Source organism: Hemiscyllium ocellatum, chromosome 28 (assembly GCF_020745735.1).
Source record: "Hemiscyllium ocellatum isolate sHemOce1 chromosome 28, sHemOce1.pat.X.cur, whole genome shotgun sequence".
Taxonomy (NCBI): Eukaryota; Metazoa; Chordata; class Chondrichthyes; order Orectolobiformes; family Hemiscylliidae; genus Hemiscyllium; species Hemiscyllium ocellatum.
This window is the reverse complement of record NC_083428.1, coordinates 7,843,352-7,861,598: the sequence shown is the minus strand read 5'-3', so window position 1 is coordinate 7,861,598 and position 18,247 is coordinate 7,843,352. Positions and strand designations below refer to the sequence as shown.

Sequence of the window (18,247 nt, the reverse complement as noted above, 5' to 3'; positions counted from 1 at the left end):
ATGGCGACCTCCAGGTTGGAGAAAAACTTCTTGCGGCTGTTGGTGAGATGCGAGTCAATGGCGGGGGAGAAGAGGGAAGAAAAGGACTGGCGGCTGGAAAAGGTAATCTCGAGGTGGAGAGGCCGGAGGCTAAATATTGCACCAGATCATAGGGGATGGTGTTAAGGAGCTGGCCCAGAACCCATTCTGTGGCGTTTCAACAGTAACGTCCTTGGATAATCTCTGTGTTTTACTAGAAATGCTGCAATAAGTGCCCATTCTCTGTCTCCACACCCTTAACCCTTTATCTCGATATTCATATACATCTCATTCAATTTTCCCATGTCAACTGTCATGATGTGATTGCAGGCCCTGGGCTACCAGGTGGCTTTGTGGAAGCCAAGTTCCTGCCTCCCTAATTCTTCACCACTTCACAGTCAGGCTACTCTTCTGTTCTACCACTACTCGTTCCTGGAGATCAAGGATGGCTCCTGTTTGATAGTATGGTTGGTTCTGCTATAGTGTGTGTTCAATGAGTTGGCTATAATGTGATTGAAGAATTTATGCTATTATTTTAGTTTATATTACTTAGTGTGGAAACAGGTCCTTTGGCCCAACAAATCAACACTGACCTGCTGAAGTGCAACCCACCCATACCCATTCCTCTACACCTAATACTATGGGCAGTTTAGCATAGCCAATTCACCTAACCTGTGCATTTTTGGACTGTGGGAGGAAACTGGAGCACCTGGAGGAACCCCATGCAGACATGGGAGAATGTGCAAACTCCACACATTCACTTGCCTGAGGTGGGAATTGAACCTGGGTCTCTAGTGCTGTGAGGAGAAAGTGAGGTCTGCAGATGCTGGCGATCAGAGCTGAAAATGTGTTGCTGGAAAAGCGCAACAGGTCAGGCAGCATCCAAGGAACAGGAGATTCGACATTTCGGGCATACGCCTGAAGAAGGGCTTATGCCCGACACGTCGAATCTCGTGTTCCTTGGATGCTGCCTGACCTGTGCTTTTTCAGCAACACATTTTCATCTCTAGTGCTGTGAGGCAGCAGTGCTAACCACTGTGCTGCCCACATTTGTAGAGTGTGAACTTCCCTTATGTGTATTAGCTATAAAGAGATTCTGATCCCATTGGTTTAAATGGTGCTACAATTCTGTGATTTTCTTATAATGCAGAATTGCATGGAAACTGACCTATTGTGTTACAGCTGAAAAGACTGTCCTTGGAAAGAGGGTGGAGAGCTGCCTCCTTGGGTGACGTTCTTCAGATGTAGGGACACCCATAATGATAGAAATAAATCTTTCAGTGACGATGATGATATATTTCCAACTTGGGGATGTGGATGATTTGGAGAGGAACTTTTAGGTGGTATTTTTTCCATGCATCTGCTTCTGTTGCTCTCACCTTGCTCGAGGTTGTAGGGTTGTAAGTGGCTGCTGGAGCCTTGGTGAGTTGCTGTAGTGGATCTTGTTGGTACACACTGCTGCCACTATGTATTGTTGTTGTTGGATGAGCTCATTGAGGATCATGCCAAAACTTTTGTGGTCATTCAGGGAATTCCATCATACTTGTGACTTGCAGGTGGCTGAAAGGCTGTGGGGACTGAGGTGAATTATTTGCTTCACACTTGCAAATTTGAATCTCTTGTAATCAAAGTATTTTACATTTAAAACAAATCAGTCTAATCATGCATGCTATGATACAGTTCTGGGGCAGGTGAGATTTGAAGCCAGACACTTTGGGCCAGAGTTGGGGAAACAGTCCATGTGCCCCAAGAGCTTGACAAAGTATTTATATGCCTGGTCCAGTTAAGTCTTTACTTGGTGATTCCTGGTGTGCTGACAATGGGGTGTTCAGTTGAATGTCAATGGGAGATGGTCAGATTCCTACTTGTTAGAAGCAACCACTACCTTTTGCTTGTGTCGCATAAATAATGAGTTGCTACTTATCAGTCCAAGCCTGAATGTTATCTTGATGCAGCTATAAAATCCTTCAGTATCTGAGGAATGGAAATGAAGACTGAACAATATGTAGCCATCAGAAAACACGCTGACTTATGGCCTTTTAAAATAGAAGGAAGGTCATTGAATCTACTGAAAATGGTTGCCCTGAGGATCTCTTACCGAGATGTCTTGGAGCCTTCTGCCTTTGTGTTATGTATGACATACAGGATAGACTAGGATTTTGGTTAGAGTTCCAAAGTTATAATTCATTGACTATCTTACTAGCTAAATTAGAATTAGAATCCCTACAGTGTGGAAACAGGCCCTTTGTCCCAAGTTCACACTGACCCACTGAAGAGTGACCCACTGAAGAGTAACCCACCCAGACCCATGCCCCTACTGTATATTAGCCCCTGACTAATGTATCTAACTTGCATATCCCTGAACACTATGGGCAATTTAGCATGGCCAAGTCACCTAAACAGCGCGTCTTTGGACTGTGGGAGGAAACCGGAGCACCTGGAGGAAACCCAGGCAGACACAGGGAGAATGTGCAAACTCCACACACAGTCGCCTGAAGCTGGAATCGAACCTGGGTCCCTGGTCCTGTGAGGCAGCAGGTGCTCAGCACTGAACCTGATACTCCTACTTCACAAATATTTTTAAGTTTTAGAAATGTTTTCAGCCTAGAATGAGGCATTTTCAGCCCTTACGTTGGTATTGACCAGGAAAGAGATCCAGTCCATCTAGTAGCTCTTGGTCTATGACAGTCTGTATCATTTTTCTGTATTTTTTATTGTGGACTGCAATGGGAAAAAGATTGTTTTAAAATCCAAGTGCTGTCTCTGTGTGGCACTATCACAGGGAAATATGGATTTCTAGATTGCTGGGCTGCACCAATTGAAATATTATGATGTTCCTTTGCATGTACAGTTCACAAATACTTGTTGCGTGTAACATTTGGTTATATATGGCTGACCACAGGCAGCCTTGTGTCGTTTTGCAAAGTGTGTTTGGAGAACATGGAGGTGCTGTCTGGGGTCCAGTCCCTGCAAATAATGAGTGATAGCTCTTATTGTGTTGAGTTTCATGGGTTGGATGATTTTAACAGATCCCTAAAAGAAGGACCGACCATCAATCTCTTCTAATATTATGAGCCAGGACCCTTGACTTTTGTTTAGGAGTCATATCGTTATCAGGTAGGAGGATTAGTAACAACTGAGGTACTGTTTCACCTCTATCTTATCTTGATATTCAGATGTTAAATAGAAACTGAGATGAATTGAAGAAGGGAAGCAAGAAACTTGTGTTAGTAATAGAAAAATGATTCAATGAACACACCCACAGGAATTGGGAAAGTGTTTTGATGTAGAGGAGTGACATTCATGTCCATCCAGACTCCCATAATATGGGGTGCTGTGCCCCCTGACCCCTCCCCTCCCTGAGGTGTTGGGGATGGTCTCTACTTCCCTGTTGAGCAGATTGGCCAAGGTGAGCATATACTACACGTCAGTGCTACTTCACTAATGAAGATCTTGCTTTCGAATCACAAGGCTGAAACTCCATTCTAGGCCTTCCGAACATCGTCTTGGGCCATTGACACTGCTGCCAGTGAGTCTTGGAAGAGATGTAACTCTGTGAGCCTGTCCAGGACAGTGTTAAAGATCTGATGGCACAATTTTGGAGAAGAGCAGGGCAGTTTACTGTATCCTGGCCAACATCTGTCCCTCACCGTAGATGATCTACGTTGATCGTGTTGCTTTGTGATTTTGCTTAATTCACATTATTCCCGTGTTTCCTCCTTGACAATTCAAATTTTTTAGATTTGAGAAATAATTTGCTGGTTGTGAAATGCACTGGGGATGTCCTGAGGATGTGATTACAGGGCTGGAGAGATAATCAGCACTGGTATCGTTTCAGGCTGAGCTGCCTGTGATCCATGGTGCTACAGCCTGGGACTTTATTCAGCTAGCCCCAGAATTTCTGATGCAGCATTTTACTGTGATTCCATCTTGTCATACACTTACTGTTCCAATGAATATTCATTTCCTCTGGTTTGAGTTTAAATATAGAAGCAAAACATTGAATGAAAGCGGGTTCAAATGAAGTTTGAGGTTACATGCTGCTCTTTGTGATTTTTCTCCAGTATGTGGGAGCTCTTCAGGAAATGTTGGTTGAACTGAAGAAGCACCTTAGGTAAGATCATTCTTTACCAACTAGTTGCATTTTCATCTTTGTAGGTCTAGCAGTTTTTGCAATTGTTTTTTTTATCGAGATGTGAATGCTGTGAACTGTAAGTGTGCCAAACCAGAAGGTTTTGAGGGGAGAAAGAGAATTGAAATTAAAACTGGGGATGTTGTCAGCTTTAGGTCAGAAGGTTATGAAATAGGCAGCGCACTCCAGAGATCTAACCTCAGCTGGCACTGTTAATGCAGCTAGTGTAGTCTGCACTGTCCACAGCCAGCACACTGATGTTACTGTCATGTCCACTCTTTGGTCAGACCCAAGCCCAGATGTCTCAATGTTATTGAACTTGTTTGCGTAAAAATCACACAACACCAGGTTATCGTCCAACAGGTTTATTTGGAAGCACTACCTGATGAAGAAGCAGCACTTCTAAGGTTAGTGCTTCCAAATAAACCTGTTGGACGATAACCTGGTGTGATTTTTAAACTTTGTCCACCCCAGTCCAACACCGACATCTCCAAATCTTGATGGGTAAATGTTGGAATTTGAACCCTGAGGTAGGAATACTACCCAGCATTACAATTTTTTTTTAAACTTGGTGAAAGATTTAAATCATAAAGGAGGAAAGAGGAAATCTGGACTTGCCAGTGCCACTTGCTGTTAGCTACATTAAAATTGATCCCTAAAGGTATAAACAGCTGATTGCAAATACCTAATGTTGGCTGAAATCACCTTTTAAACAGATAATCACTTATTGAACTGTGTGAAGTAGTTGGCATACTTAATCAATTATAAGTCCCACCTTAATGACTGACCCTAACAGTGACAGTAAGAGGATAGAATTGCATAACTAATATACGCAGCTGCCTATATGAAGACTGGAAGGGAGTGCAGCATTATCAGTGGTACTGTCTGTCCTGTGAGTTGTGGCCCCTCCTGATCACATGATAAAGATATTTGGGAACAGCGTAGTTTTTTTGTTGTTTAAAATTGCCTTACCGATAAAACAGATTAATTGATGTGCCGCTACTTATGGGATCTTGCTTGCTCAAAAACAACGTCTGCATTTGTCCGTTTCACTCGACTCTCCAGTTTTATTTATTTTACATGAAGTACTTTAATGCTGGTTTTGAGAGATGTAATGAAATTCTGTGGAGCACTTGTATTTATCTCTCGCTTCTGGCAAATGGATGACAATAGAAGACTAGTTCTCAAATCAATCCCAGCTTCCAGCAGGCTCACTACTAACTGCCATATGAGATCAAGTGTTCCACTGTGGCTCAATCAATTTTTCTCAGATTAAGTATTCCACAACAGCCCTCCGACGACAAGGCTCACCTCTGTCACTCCTTGTCTGGAATCCTCTTGTCTCATCAAACCTCTTTATTTTCTTTCCATACAGAAAGCCAACTTTTACAAGCATTCTGCTTTGTTCTTAGCTCATTTACAGTTCTCCCTGTTCTTCACCTAAACCTGTAATCCTGTTTAAAAATCAGTGTCATTTTCTTTTCTCAATAGTTTTTGGATTGGGTCTCTTTCTCCATGATAACCAGGTCCATGAGCCTGTCTCCAGGCTGAGTTAATGTGATTACCATGTTTAATTGAGTATTTAACTGTACTACATAAACGCACCTTCTTATAGGATGCTAAATCAAATGTTTCCTGTTTCTTTTGATTATAGCAAACCTGCCCCTGAGATCCTAAATGAATATACCCGCAAGGTGGAATTCATGAAGGGGCTTTTGGAGGCTGAGAAACTGGTAAGAGCATGGGGTGGGGGTGGGGGTGGGGGTGGGGGGGGGAAAGATATAAAAGAGAAAAGGCAACTTTTTCATGCAGAGGGTGGTACGTGCATAGAATGAGGAAGTGGTGTAGGCTGGTACAATTGTAACATTTAAGAGGCATCTGGGTGGGTACATGAATAGGAAAGGTTTGGACGGATATGGGCCAAATGCTCAACTGGGACTAGATTAGTTTATGATATCTGATCAGCATGGATAAATTGAATAAAGGGTCTGTTTCCATCTTGTACGGCAAGACTGTTCAATCAAAAAAGACTTAGAAACATTGAGTCTCCATCTGCCCTCTTGAGTGGAATTAAAGAATCCCCTGGAGCATTTTTGCAAATGCAGAGGCATTCTCCTTATGTGCTGACGAAAGGTTAATCCTCCTCCAACAACATATTATTCAATTCTCCATTCCTTACTCCTGCTCCTGCTTAACAGATGTTGGATTCCATCAATCAGCATCTCTTCCCTTTTTGGTTTCTAGCCTAACCCCACAGAGAAAGCTCTGGCCAATCAGTTCTTAGCACCAGGAAAGACATCAACAACGGGAAAGGAGAGGCTATCCGCCACTCAAACGGTCCACCTCCAGATGAAAGCCAGATACACGGGGGAAATGAGAGGTGAACTCCTTGGCCAGGTGAGTGCTCCAGCTTTAAGGTATCAGTGTAACTCGGTGGAAGGTTAGATTAAATGGTTCAATAGACAGATTAAGTGGGCTCGAGTTGTTTTACTCTGAGCAGAGAAAGCTGAGGAGGGACAGGATTTTGACTTACAAGATTGAGGGTCATAGACAGGAGTAACATTTTCTCCTTGATAGAGGGGATCACTTTCCACAGGCCATAGATTGCAGGTGGGGGCAGGAGGTTTCAAGAGGATTTTAAGGACAAGGTCTTTTCCCTGGGGTTGGGGAGTCCAGAGGTGGAGGGCGTAGGTTTAGGGTGACGGGGGAAATGATATAAAAGAGACCTAAAGGGCAACGTTTTCAGAGGGTGGTGCGTGTATGGATTGAGCTGCCAGAGGATGTGGTGGAGGCTGGTGCAATTAGTGTTTAAAATGCATCTGGGTGTGTATATGAATAGGAAAGATTTGGAGGGATATGAGCCAAATGCTGGGAAATCCAACCAGATTCGGTTGGGATATCTGGTCGGCATGGCCATGTTGGACTGAAGGGTCTGTTTCTGTGCTGTACATCTCTATGACACTAACTGCTAGCAAGTGGCACTAGAGTACATAGGTACTTCATGACCAGCACAGATGTGATCGGCCGAAGGGTCTGTACCCATACTGTAACACTCTGTAGAGTTGGTGACCCATGGCTCCCAAAAAAGCACAACCCCATCTGTGAATATGTGCAGGAAGGTGACCAAAATTTAGTTTGGTCCATTGGTTGCAAATGGCATAGGGGCATATTTCAAACTGGGGTTCTGTACTCAGTGCTCTGTTTTCATCATCTAGCTGCATGTTAGCTTGGGGTTTTTACAATTATAATACCATTTGACTTGATTTGATTTATTGTTATGCATGCCTAAGTAGAGCAAAAAGCTTTGTTTACGAGCAGTGCAGGCAGATCATAGTAAGCAAGGACGCAGCAATCATAGAGTGAAAAACCTGAGGCACACAGGTCACACTGCACTAGGCAAGATCAACACTAGCATGATCAACATTAATTGAAGTAGGAGAGTCCATTCATCTTTCTAATAACAGCAGGGAAGAAGCTGTTCTTGAACCTGTTGGTTTGTGTTCAAGCTTCTGTATCTTCCTCATGGAAGAGGTTGCAGGAGAGCGCTACAGGAGTGGGAGAGGTCTTTGATATTGGCAGCCTTTGTGTCAACGCGACGTGTAAATGGAGTTCATGGATGGTCGATTGTCTTTCATGATGCTCGGGGCTGTGCACACAACGTTTTGTCATTTCTTACTGTTCTGAGCAGAGCAGTTAGCCTACCCGGCTGTTATGCATCCGGAAAGTATGCTTTCAGTGGTGCGTCTGTAAAAGTTGGTGAGGATCCTTATGGACAAGCTGAGTTTCCTCAGCCACCTGAGGAAGAAGAGGCAATGTCATGCCTTCTTGACCATCGCATCTCCTTGGGAAGTCCAGGGCAGGTTGACATGTATAAATACTTTCCAATACCTCATTCAAAGTCATAAATGCCACCTGATGGGTACTCGGTACTTCAAACCCCATCTCCCAGGTGGTGCTATTCCTCCTGCCCACAGTCAGCTGAGAGGGAGATTCTGGGACAGTGCTGTCATGGGTGAAATCACTAAACTCTCTCTCTTTGCAAACCTAAATGTTTTAACTATTGAAATTTGGGTGACAAACCTATGAAGGTGGTGCTGCCTCTCTGTTTCTGTTTCTTGCTGAGACAAGTTGATAAAATTGATTTATATTCCATTTATTTTTCTGCTTTATTTTACAGCAAACCCTGGCTCCTGAAGGTGAGTAAATGCTGGGTCCCAAACTTTCCTTGTTTCTGGACGTAGGTTTGCTTGCTAAGCTGGAAGGTTCATTTTCAGATGTTTTGTCACCACACGAGCTAACCTCTTCAGTGAGCCTTCAGACGAAGCATTGCTGGTATTTCCTGGTTTCTATTTATATGTTTGGGTTTCCTTGGGTTGGTAATGTCTCTTTCTGTGGTGACATCATTTCCTTTTGGTGATTGTCATTTCCTGTTTTCTTGGGGGTGGTAAATGGGGTCCAAGTCAGTGTTTATTACCCCCTGAGAAAAAGAACAGGAAACTGTCACCACAGGACATGACATCACCGACCCAAGGAAACCCAAACATAGAAAGCAGGAAACACCAGCGGTGCTTTGTTCGGAAGCTCACTGAAGAGGTTACCTAGTGTGGTGACGAAATGTCTGAAAAAAAACTTTCCATCTCAACAAGCAAACCTACATTCAGAACCTCAACCTGAGCTGCAAATCTTCTCAAAACTCACTTTCCTTGTTTCTGTTTGTTAATTAATTTAACCTTTTTGTTATTTTAAAATAGCTAGTTGTGCTCTCCAATGCTGTAGAAGATTATTCCTAAAGCTATGGGGGAAAAATGTTGATTTCCCAATCCTGGTTGCTGTGGGGATACAGCCGTGTATTGGAGAACTGAGTGGGTTTGTAATGGAGACTTGAGCATGTGACACAAAAGAATGTGAATATTCAAATTGCAAAATAAATGTACGGAAATCTGGAAATAAACCGCTAGGATTGTTGAAGGCCAGCTAGTTCCCTCAGTGAAGGCCTGTTGAATGTAGGGTCAGCTACCAGGGTGGTCCCTGCTCTGAGGCAGCCAGCTCAGTCTAAGACGTTTATTGTTTCCCTGATCAGTGCTCCAGTCTGCATCTGACCCAAAAGCAATGCTGCACTGCCGCAGCGCCACACAGGGGAGTCCAGCCCCAAATCCCTCCTGCTGACCCAGGGAACAAAAGCTGCCATGGTTTTACTTAAACTGATGCTTGTTTGCTTTAGTCTGTCCTCGAAGTCTAGTGAGATTGTTTGGATTCTGCTCCAAGGTGGATTACAAGCACTACTGAGGAAATGCTATATTGGAGTGTATTTGGGAGATGAAATGTTGATACAAGGTTTTGAATTCCTGTTCCCCTGTAGCTTGGGCAGATTTTACTGATCATATGGATGCCAGAAACGTGAATCATAACCACTGCTGCTGCTTTTTTGGGCAGCAGATCCTGGTCATGGCCTAACTGTTGTCAATTACAGGGCTCCTCTCTCTCTTGCCCTTAATCATTGGATTAGGTTAGAGTCCCTACAGTGCCCAACAAGTCCACACCGACCCTCTGAAGAGCAACCTACCCAGACCCATCTCCCTCTGACTAATTCAACTAACAGTAGAGGCAATTTTAGCATGGCCAGTCCACCTGACCTGCACATCTTTGGACTGTGGGAGGAAACCAGAGCACCCGGAGGAAACCCACGCAGACACTGGGAGAATGTGCAAACTCCACACAGTCACCCAAGGCTGGAGTCGAACCTGGGTCCCTGGTGTTGAGACTGCAGTGCTAGCCACTGTGCCACCTCTCCTCTGATTCCCCATGCATTGTTATCCTTTTTGTTATCTGATTAATTCCTGCCTTCCATCCTACTTTAAACCTTCCCTTTTTGTTCTTTTGCTTCCCCTCCACCATCTCCCTGCCTCTGTACTTGATTAAAACCTGTAACATCTCTAACTTTTCCCCATCAGAGTCAATGAAAGGATATTGACATGAAATGTTTAACACTGCTGCTCTCTCCAGAAGAGAAACTGCCAAACACGTGAAGTGTTTCCAGTGTTCTCTGATGTTTATTTGCTGTTTAACTTATTCTGTGCCAACTTTCTTGATCATTTATCTATCCCGCTGTCTTTATCGAGAGATTTTTCCATTGTACAGAACAACTGCTGCCTTTCCTTTCACACCAGAACTTCAATGAAACATTTTCAAAATACAACCGAGCTTGTTTTGGTATTGAAATGGAAGCAGCAACCATTAATGTATATTTAATTAGTTTTCCCTTTCTAAAGGCTGCAAATAGACACTAATGATGTAAGTTGTTCAATACTCAGGAAGCTAGGTTGATTGAGAAAAATAAATCTCTATCTTTTCTGTTTTAGGTTCTGAAGTTGCTGAACTGAGAAAACGAAGGTAAGGGTTTTATGTTTCTAGCAAAATCTTAATGTTTTCCTGTTTCTCTCTTTGTAATTCATGACTGGGAATTAAAGTAAGAAACCTGTCTTCTGTCATTGTGTATAAATGGAGTGTGTTGGAGGATGGTCGATTTAAGACAGATGATAAGGAATTTCTTCTCTTGGAGAGTAGTGGATGTATGGAATTCTTTGCTACAGAGGCAGTCCAGGTTGGCTCATTCTATATATTCAAGGCTGAGGTGGGCAGCCTTTTTGATCGAAAGTTGGGAAAAGATAAAGTGTGGGAAAACAGCCCCAGCCTGTTCAGTCTCTCCCTGTAGCTCAGATCCTCCAACGCTAGTAACATCCTTGTAAATCTTTTCTGAACCCTTTCAAGTTTCACACGTCTTTCCGATAGCAAGGAGACCAGAATCGCAAGCAATATTCCAACAGTAGCCTAACCAATGTCCTGTACAGCCGCAACATGATCCCTCAAATCCTGTACTCAATACTCTGACTGATGAAAGAAAGCATACCAAACGCCGCCTTCACTATCCTGTCTACCTGTGACTCCACTTTCAAGGAGCTATGAACCTGCACTCCAAGGTCTTTTTGTTCAGCAACACTCCCTAGACCTTACCATTAAAATGTATTAGTCCTGCTAAGATTTGCTTTCCCAAAATGCAGCACCTTGCATTTATCTGAATTAAACTCCACTGCCACTTCTCAGCCCATTGGCCCACCTGGTCCATATCCTGTTGTAATCTGAGGTAACCCTCTTTGCTGTCCACTACCCCTCCAATTTTGGTGTCATCTGCAAACTTACCAACTGTACTTCTTATGCTCGCATCGAAATCATTTATGTAAATGACAAAAGTAGAGGACCCAGCACTGATCCTTGTGGCACTCCACTGATCATAGGCCTCCAGTTTGATGAACTGGTTAGCACTGCTGCCTCACAGCGCCTGAGACCCAGGTTCAATTCCCGACTCAGGCGACTGACTGTGTGGAGTTTGCACGTTCTCCCCGTGTCTGCGTGGGTTTCCTCTGGGTGCTCCGGTTTCCTCCCACAGTCCAAAGATGTGCGGGTCAGGTGAATTGGCCATGCTAAATTGCCCGTAGTGTTAGGTAAAGGGGTAAATGTAGGGGTATGGGTGGGTTACGCTTCGGTGGGTCGGTGTGGACTTGTTGGGCCGAAGGGCCTGTTTCCACACTGTAAATAATCTAATCTAATCTTGCTGTACCATACCAAAGCTGAGCATCTGACTTCATGGTTCCTTCCACCTCTCAGAATACCATGTGTGTCTGCCCTCCTCATCTGCTGCAGCAATCCTCATTTGTGCCTTCTCATTGCCTCCACACAGTTGCCATCTCCTACTGGCTGGGTCTCCCACTTTCCATGTTCCAACTCTTCACCACATGTCCAAACCTGCACCACACCCTGAGCACCCATCCCTCTTGCATTTGCTGGCCTCCATTGACTTCGTTTCAGCACCACCTGTGTTATAAAACTCTCACCCTAATTTTTAAATTCCTGACTGGCAATAAATCTCCACCCTCCTCTCTCACTTTTAAAGCACCTTTTTTTAAAAACCTATATTTGTGACCAAACATCTTTTCCTTTTTTCTTTATCGGATGTGGTTATTGCTGGCACTTTCTTGCCTGTCCCCATTTGCCCTTGAACTGAATGGCTGGCTTGCTATTTCAGAGGGCAGTTAAAATCCACCTCGTTGCTGTAGGTCTGGCATTTAAATCTGGGATGAATGACAGGTCGCCTCTCCCAAAGGGCTTTGTTTTTTTTTCGCAGCAATCGGGAATGGCTCTCCTGGTTTAGCTTTCAATTCCAAACTTATCAAGTGAATTAAAATTGCACCAGCTGCTGTGGGTGAGATTTTAAATCCTTGTTCCCAGAGCTTCAGTCTGGTCCTGTAGATTGACTTTACATTCACTGTCTCCCCTGTTTTATAATCTGGTTACCTTTTGCATTTACACACCTGTGTAAAGAGCTGTGCAGCATTTCCCCAGATTAACGTTAAACATAAATGTTATTGTACCCTCCCTGACCACCATCTTTACCTGAGGAAGCTTGGTTTCAGAATTGATGCTCATCTGGTTTGCAATGGTGAAAGATCCAACAAAGCAGATGTCTGTCTGGTGCTGCCTGCCAGTAATGTCCCATAAAGATATTGATGCAGAAAGATTAAAGTTTATGGAGCAATAATTTGTGGCTAATCTCTGGAGAAGTGTGGGCAATTTACACTAATAAAACAGTCTGCAGTATTACTGTCGGGATACTTAATTTAAACTTCTTGTCGGCCATTGTAATGGAGACATTAACCTGTTAGCAACCTCTATATAAAGCAGACACTGTCTGAAAGTCTGAGCGTAATTTGTGGTTCATTGGGTTGCATACTGTTCTGAGTGAGAGTACTGTGGGTTCAATTCCCACTCGAGTTCGAAGCACAAAACTGTCTTCAATAGCAGTACCATAGTGAGTGAATACACTCTGTTGTGGCTGGAACATTAAGTCCTGAAGCTCATCTCTGTTTTCTCTCGGGTGGTTATAAAACAATCAGCGAACTCTCCAAGATGATTTTGCTAACGCTTATCCATCAACAACATTGTTGTCTTTAGGATAAGAGAAGGTTCTGGCCACAATCGCACTGCAGTTTGTGGGAGTTTGCTGTGCTGTGCAAACTGGCTGCTGTGTTCCCTACATTGTAACAGTGACCATGTTTCAAAAGTGTTACATTTTCAGTGAAGTGCATTGGATGTTCTGAGATCGTGGATGGTGCTATAGAAATTCAAAGCTGTCTGCCTTTTGTATTGGCTTGCTACAATTGGTTTGTATTGGAGCTGACTGACTGACGTTTTAATAGTGGTGCTTTCTCGTTCACTTGCATTTTTGTTCCACTTCCTGTAATTCCTCTCTTGCACTCCCTCGTTTGTAGTGGCCTGGAGGATGAGAAACAAACAGCCACTGAACTGGACGCTGTCCTCCACCGTCACCACAACATGCAGGAGCGACTCGCCGAGGAGATGCTGAGCCTGGCCCGGAACCTGAAGAACAACACTCTGGCAGCACAGAGCGTCATCAAACAGGACAACCAGGTAGGAGCGGGTGGGTCAGTGATCACTGTCTCCGACCTCCCCACCCACCGGAACTGAGCATGGCTGGTTTCAGCAGCAATGTGCCGGGGGGGGGGGGGGGTGTTGGACAGGTTGTGTGGAGCTGAATGGCCTGATTGTGAGCTGTAAATATGATGTGGCTCTGTCTGCAGCTACTCCATGGAAGGGGAAACTCTGTTCATTTCCATTCCAATATTACCACTTTTTTTTTTCTCGGACAGATTGCTGGTGCAGTTCTTACTCGTGCGAGCTATTGATATCCATCACACCCTCGCTGGGTGTTGGTTTGAGTGTAAAATTTATGCTCATCAGGAACCTGTCATTTATCGAGTGTATGTGTGGGTGCCCTATTCATGGATTTGTGCTCCAGCACCAATGCTGGCTCAGTAGTTAGCGCTGCTGACTCTCCGTGCCAGGGAGCCGGGTTTGATTCCAGCCTCTGGCGACTGTGTGTGGAGTTTGCACATTCTCCCCACGTCTGTTGTTGTTGTTGTCTTTCTCCAGGTGCAGCAGTTTCCTCCCACTGTCCAAAGGTGTGCAGGTTATGTGGATTGGCTATGGAAAATGCAGGGTTACAGGGATATGGTGGGAAGTGGATCTGGGTGGGATGCTTTTCAGAAGATCTGTGCAGTCTCGATGGGCTGAGTGGCCTCTTTCCGCACTGCAGGGATTCTATGATTCTAACATCACAATGAGAGCAAAAGTATGCTCTCCTTTATTGGTCAATGCATTAAGGACAGGAGTTGGGAGGTCCTACTGCAGCTGTACAGGACATTGGTTAGGCCACTTTTGGAATATTGTGTGCAATTTTGGTCTCCCTCTTATCGGAAGGATGTTGTGAAACTTGGAAGGGTTCAGAAAAGACTTACAAGGATGTTGCTGGGTTTGTGGTTTAGGGAGAGGCTGAATAGGCTGGGCTGTTTTCCCTGAAACATTGGAGGCTGAGGGATGACCTTTTGTAGAGGTTTATAAAATCATGAGGGGCATGGATAAAGTAAATAGCCAAGGTCTTTTCCCTTGGGTGGGAATTCCAGAACTAGAAGACATAGGTCTTGGGTGAGAGGGGAAACCTTTTAATAGGGACCAAAAGGGGCATCGTTTTCCTGCAGAGGGTGGTGCGTGTATGGAATGGGCTGTCAGACGAAGTGGTGGAGGCTGGTGCAATTACAACATTTTAAAAGGCATCTGGATGGGTATATGAATAGGAAGGGTTTGGAGGGATAGGGGCCAAATGCTGGGAAATGGGACTAGATTAGTTAGGATATCTAGTCGGTATGGACAAGTTGGACCAAAGGATCTGTTTCCATGCTGTACAAGTGTGACTCCATCTGATGTAGACAGGAAGGGGTAAAGGGGAGTGGAGGATGGCTGTGCTGTTTTAACTCATGACATTCACTTCTTGTTGGTTGTGCCAGACACTGACCCAGTCCCTGCGGATGGCGGATCAGAACTTCGAGAAGCTGAAGGTGGAGTCAGAGCGACTGGAGCAACACACTAAGAAATCAGTCAACTGGCTGCTGTGGCTGATGCTTGTCGTGGTGTGTTTCACCTTCATCAGCATGATCCTCTTCATCCGCATCTTCCCCAAGCTCAGGTGACCCAAGACTTTGCCCATCCCGACCTCGAGACAACACTGTGTACAGGCAGGACACTGGGGCCAGACAGGAGGAGTCCAGGGGCTGGCTTGAAATGGCTTCACTCCACTGAAACTTAACCCCCACCAAGCTGGATTGTAAATGACCCACAAACAGGTAGAGCTCTGCTCCAGGTGTAATGGACTGAAGCTGAGGCGTGGGGTATAGACAGCGAGCACTGCCCCCTGCCCTGAGTTCACCAGATATTGGTCACTTCTGTAAGAGGTGGATTTAGACCTAAAGATTAACTTGTAATTAATTTAAATATACTGACATTTTATTTACAGGATACTAGAACTGTTAACTTGGCTTCCTATTCTGACTGACTACGTTCAATGATGGGCTTTTATGAATTTGTGCTTCTAACTTTTCAATGATACATTTTCAAAAATTATTAAAAATGAATAAACCTACAGCTCATCCATCTAATGACTCCACAAATGGATGTGGTTAGTTCCAAGGCCTGCTTTGAGATTCAGCAAGAGCAGTTTGTTTATACGACTCCTGTGACGTGGAGAAAACACTCCTTGGTGCTTCACAGGTGTATCATTGAACTGAGTTTCACACTGAATCATGCACATGACCTAAAGCTTTGAGAAAGGGCAAGGGTTTACAGAGTATCTGAGGGAAGGAGAGATGGGGAGAACAGTTCAAGGAATCCACAGAACTTGGCTGAAAGGCATGACTAACAATATTAGGGTGAGGTCAAAGTAGGGTGCGCAAGATATCAGAAATGGAACAGCGCAGAGGTTTGAAGCCATTGCAGAGATGAGGAGGGGTCAAGGCTTTATGAAGGGGTGTGGTAGCAACAATGAGAAAGTTGACCTCTGGTCTAGCTCAGTCGTGAAGCCTCACTTGAGGGATGTCCAGAGTACAGCTGAGCCAGTGACTCCTGGGTACGGGCACTGCTGTAGTTTGCAGACCTGAACTTGGCTAACTCTGTCAGCCTGAGACGACCACAAAGAACTCTCTTTCTCAACCCCTCAGTATGGACTTGTTGGGCTGAAGGGCCTTTTTCCACACTGTAGGGAGTCTATGAAATCCCTCCTCTTGCCTGAGACGTGGTGATCCTCAGGTTAAACCAGTCATCCCCCTCATTGAGGGAGCACCCATATGGTCATGGCAACTTTTACCTTACCTGAAAGTGTCTGCTCTTAGTCCACACTTGCCAAATCAGGGCGGCACGGTGGCAGTGGTTAGCACTGCTGCCTCACAGCGCCAGGGACCTGGGTTCAATTCCCGCCTCAGGCGACTGACTGTGGAGTTTTCACGTTCTCTCCGTGTCTGCGTGGGTTTCCTCCGGGTGCTCCGGTTTCCTCCCACAGTCCAAAGATGTGTGGTTCAGGTGAATTGGCCATGCTAAATTGCCCGTAGTGTTAGGTAAGGGGTATATGTAGGGGTATGGGTGGGTTGCGCTTCGGCGGGTCGGTGTGGACTTGTTGGGCCGAAGGGCCTGTTTCCACACTCTAAGTAATCTAATCTAATCAGATCTGATCATCTTAAAATCAGCCGTGTCCTGATTTTAGAGATTTGAATTCAGGTCTATCCTCCTTTTCCATAAAGTATAGCTCATTTTGAGATCTGACATTCTTGCAATTCTGTCTTGATGAGTGTAAGAGAGAAGGTTTTGCCAGTACGTTTCTCCCAGTATTTCTCACTATTTGTCTGACTTCACACCATTTGGTTTAATTGCTAAAGGAGTCTCATGAAGAGCTTTTGCCCAAAATGTTGATTTTTTTTTTCCCCTGCTTCTCGGATGCTGCCTTAACTGCTGTGCTTTTCCAGCACCACTCTCATCTTGATTCTGATCTCCGGTATCTCCAGTCCTTATTTTTGCCTGAGCTCTGTCAGCACAGAGTGGTTTATCAGGTAGCATCAAGTGTTACTATGATTGGTGCGATGGTGATGAGAGAGCACAATTGACCCAGATTGGTCCTTCTGGTCACCCCAAAGAGAAGGAGAGTTCCTTCCGGACAGCAGGAGGTTTGGCTGAGATGGTTTCGCTATTGAGCAGCCAGCTGATGCTGTCTGGGCTGATGAATGGCCATTCTCCTGCAGGAGGTAATCTCATCAGGAAACTAACCCAGGGTGAGGCAAAATCCTTCTGGAAAGAGTGGGAAAAGTTCTCAACAAAAAGAAGCCCCAGTACTATTGTGGATGTAAATTAGAAAACTGTTATTTAATCAGTTTTTCTAAGTTTCTGCCTTTTTTGAAAATTCAGTCTGAATTTATATTTGTTGCTCTTTAAGAGTTACCTGCCCAACTTCTTGTAGACTTTGCCATGTTTGATCTGACAGTTGATTTGAAGTAACAGTTTATCTCAGTGTGTTGTTTGTAAGTGTTTTGGGAAAATGAGACTCCTTTAGTAATTGAACCAAATGGTGTGAAGTCAAGCAATTAGTGAGAATTACTGGCAAAACCTTCTCTCTTACACTCATCAAGACGGAATTACAAGAATGTCAGATCTCAAAATGAGCTATACTTTATGGAAAAGGAACTAGGATAGACCTGAATTCAAATGTCTAAGTTGGGAGACGGCTGATTTCAAGATAATCCGATCTGATTTGGCAAGTGTTGTCTCAGTGCAGACGCTTTCAGGTAAGGTAAAGTTGTCATGACCATATGGGTGCTCCCTCATTGAGAGAGATGACTCGTTTAACCTGAGGGTCACCTCATCTCAGGCAAGAAGAGGGATTTCATAGAATCCCTACAGTGTGGAAACAGCCTAACAAGTCCACACCGAGAGGTTGAGAAAGAAAGTCCTTTGTGGTCACCTCAGCTGGTGTGGGAATTGAATTCAGTTGGCATCTCTCTGCATCAAACCAGTCGTGCAGCAAAACAGCTAATTGACCTCCAGCCTTGTCAAACATTACCAATAATGTGTTTAAGATAATCAGAGGGTTAGATAGATGGACAGTGAGTGCCTTTTTCCTTGGATGGTGATGACTAGCAAGAGGGGGCA

The 18,247-nt window shown here is 44.4% G+C and overlaps 1 protein-coding gene across 1 annotated transcript; it reads left to right on the top strand.

The window, feature by feature from the left end:
• On the top strand, positions 1-15,698 carry use1 (unconventional SNARE in the ER 1 homolog (S. cerevisiae)). The gene is made up of 8 exons (XM_060846232.1): positions 1-102; positions 4,083-4,132; positions 5,805-5,883; positions 6,395-6,547; positions 8,328-8,346; positions 10,510-10,540; positions 13,474-13,633; positions 15,067-15,698. The coding sequence occupies exons 1-8, from the start codon at positions 1-3 to the stop codon at positions 15,247-15,249; spliced, it is 777 nt and encodes a 258-aa protein (XP_060702215.1). The 3' UTR covers positions 15,250-15,698.
• Positions 15,699-18,247: the final 2,549 nt, after the last annotated feature.

Coding starts and splice junctions, on each gene's coding strand:
- use1 (XM_060846232.1), top strand. CDS start 1: ATGGCGACCTCCAGGTTGGAGAAAAACTTCTTGCGGCTGTTGGTGAGA. Junction 103..4,082: donor AGGACTGGCGGCTGGAAAAG/GTAATCTCGAGG, acceptor ATTTTTCTCCAG/TATGTGGGAGCTCTTCAGGA. Junction 4,133..5,804: donor GAACTGAAGAAGCACCTTAG/GTAAGATCATTC, acceptor TTTTGATTATAG/CAAACCTGCCCCTGAGATCC.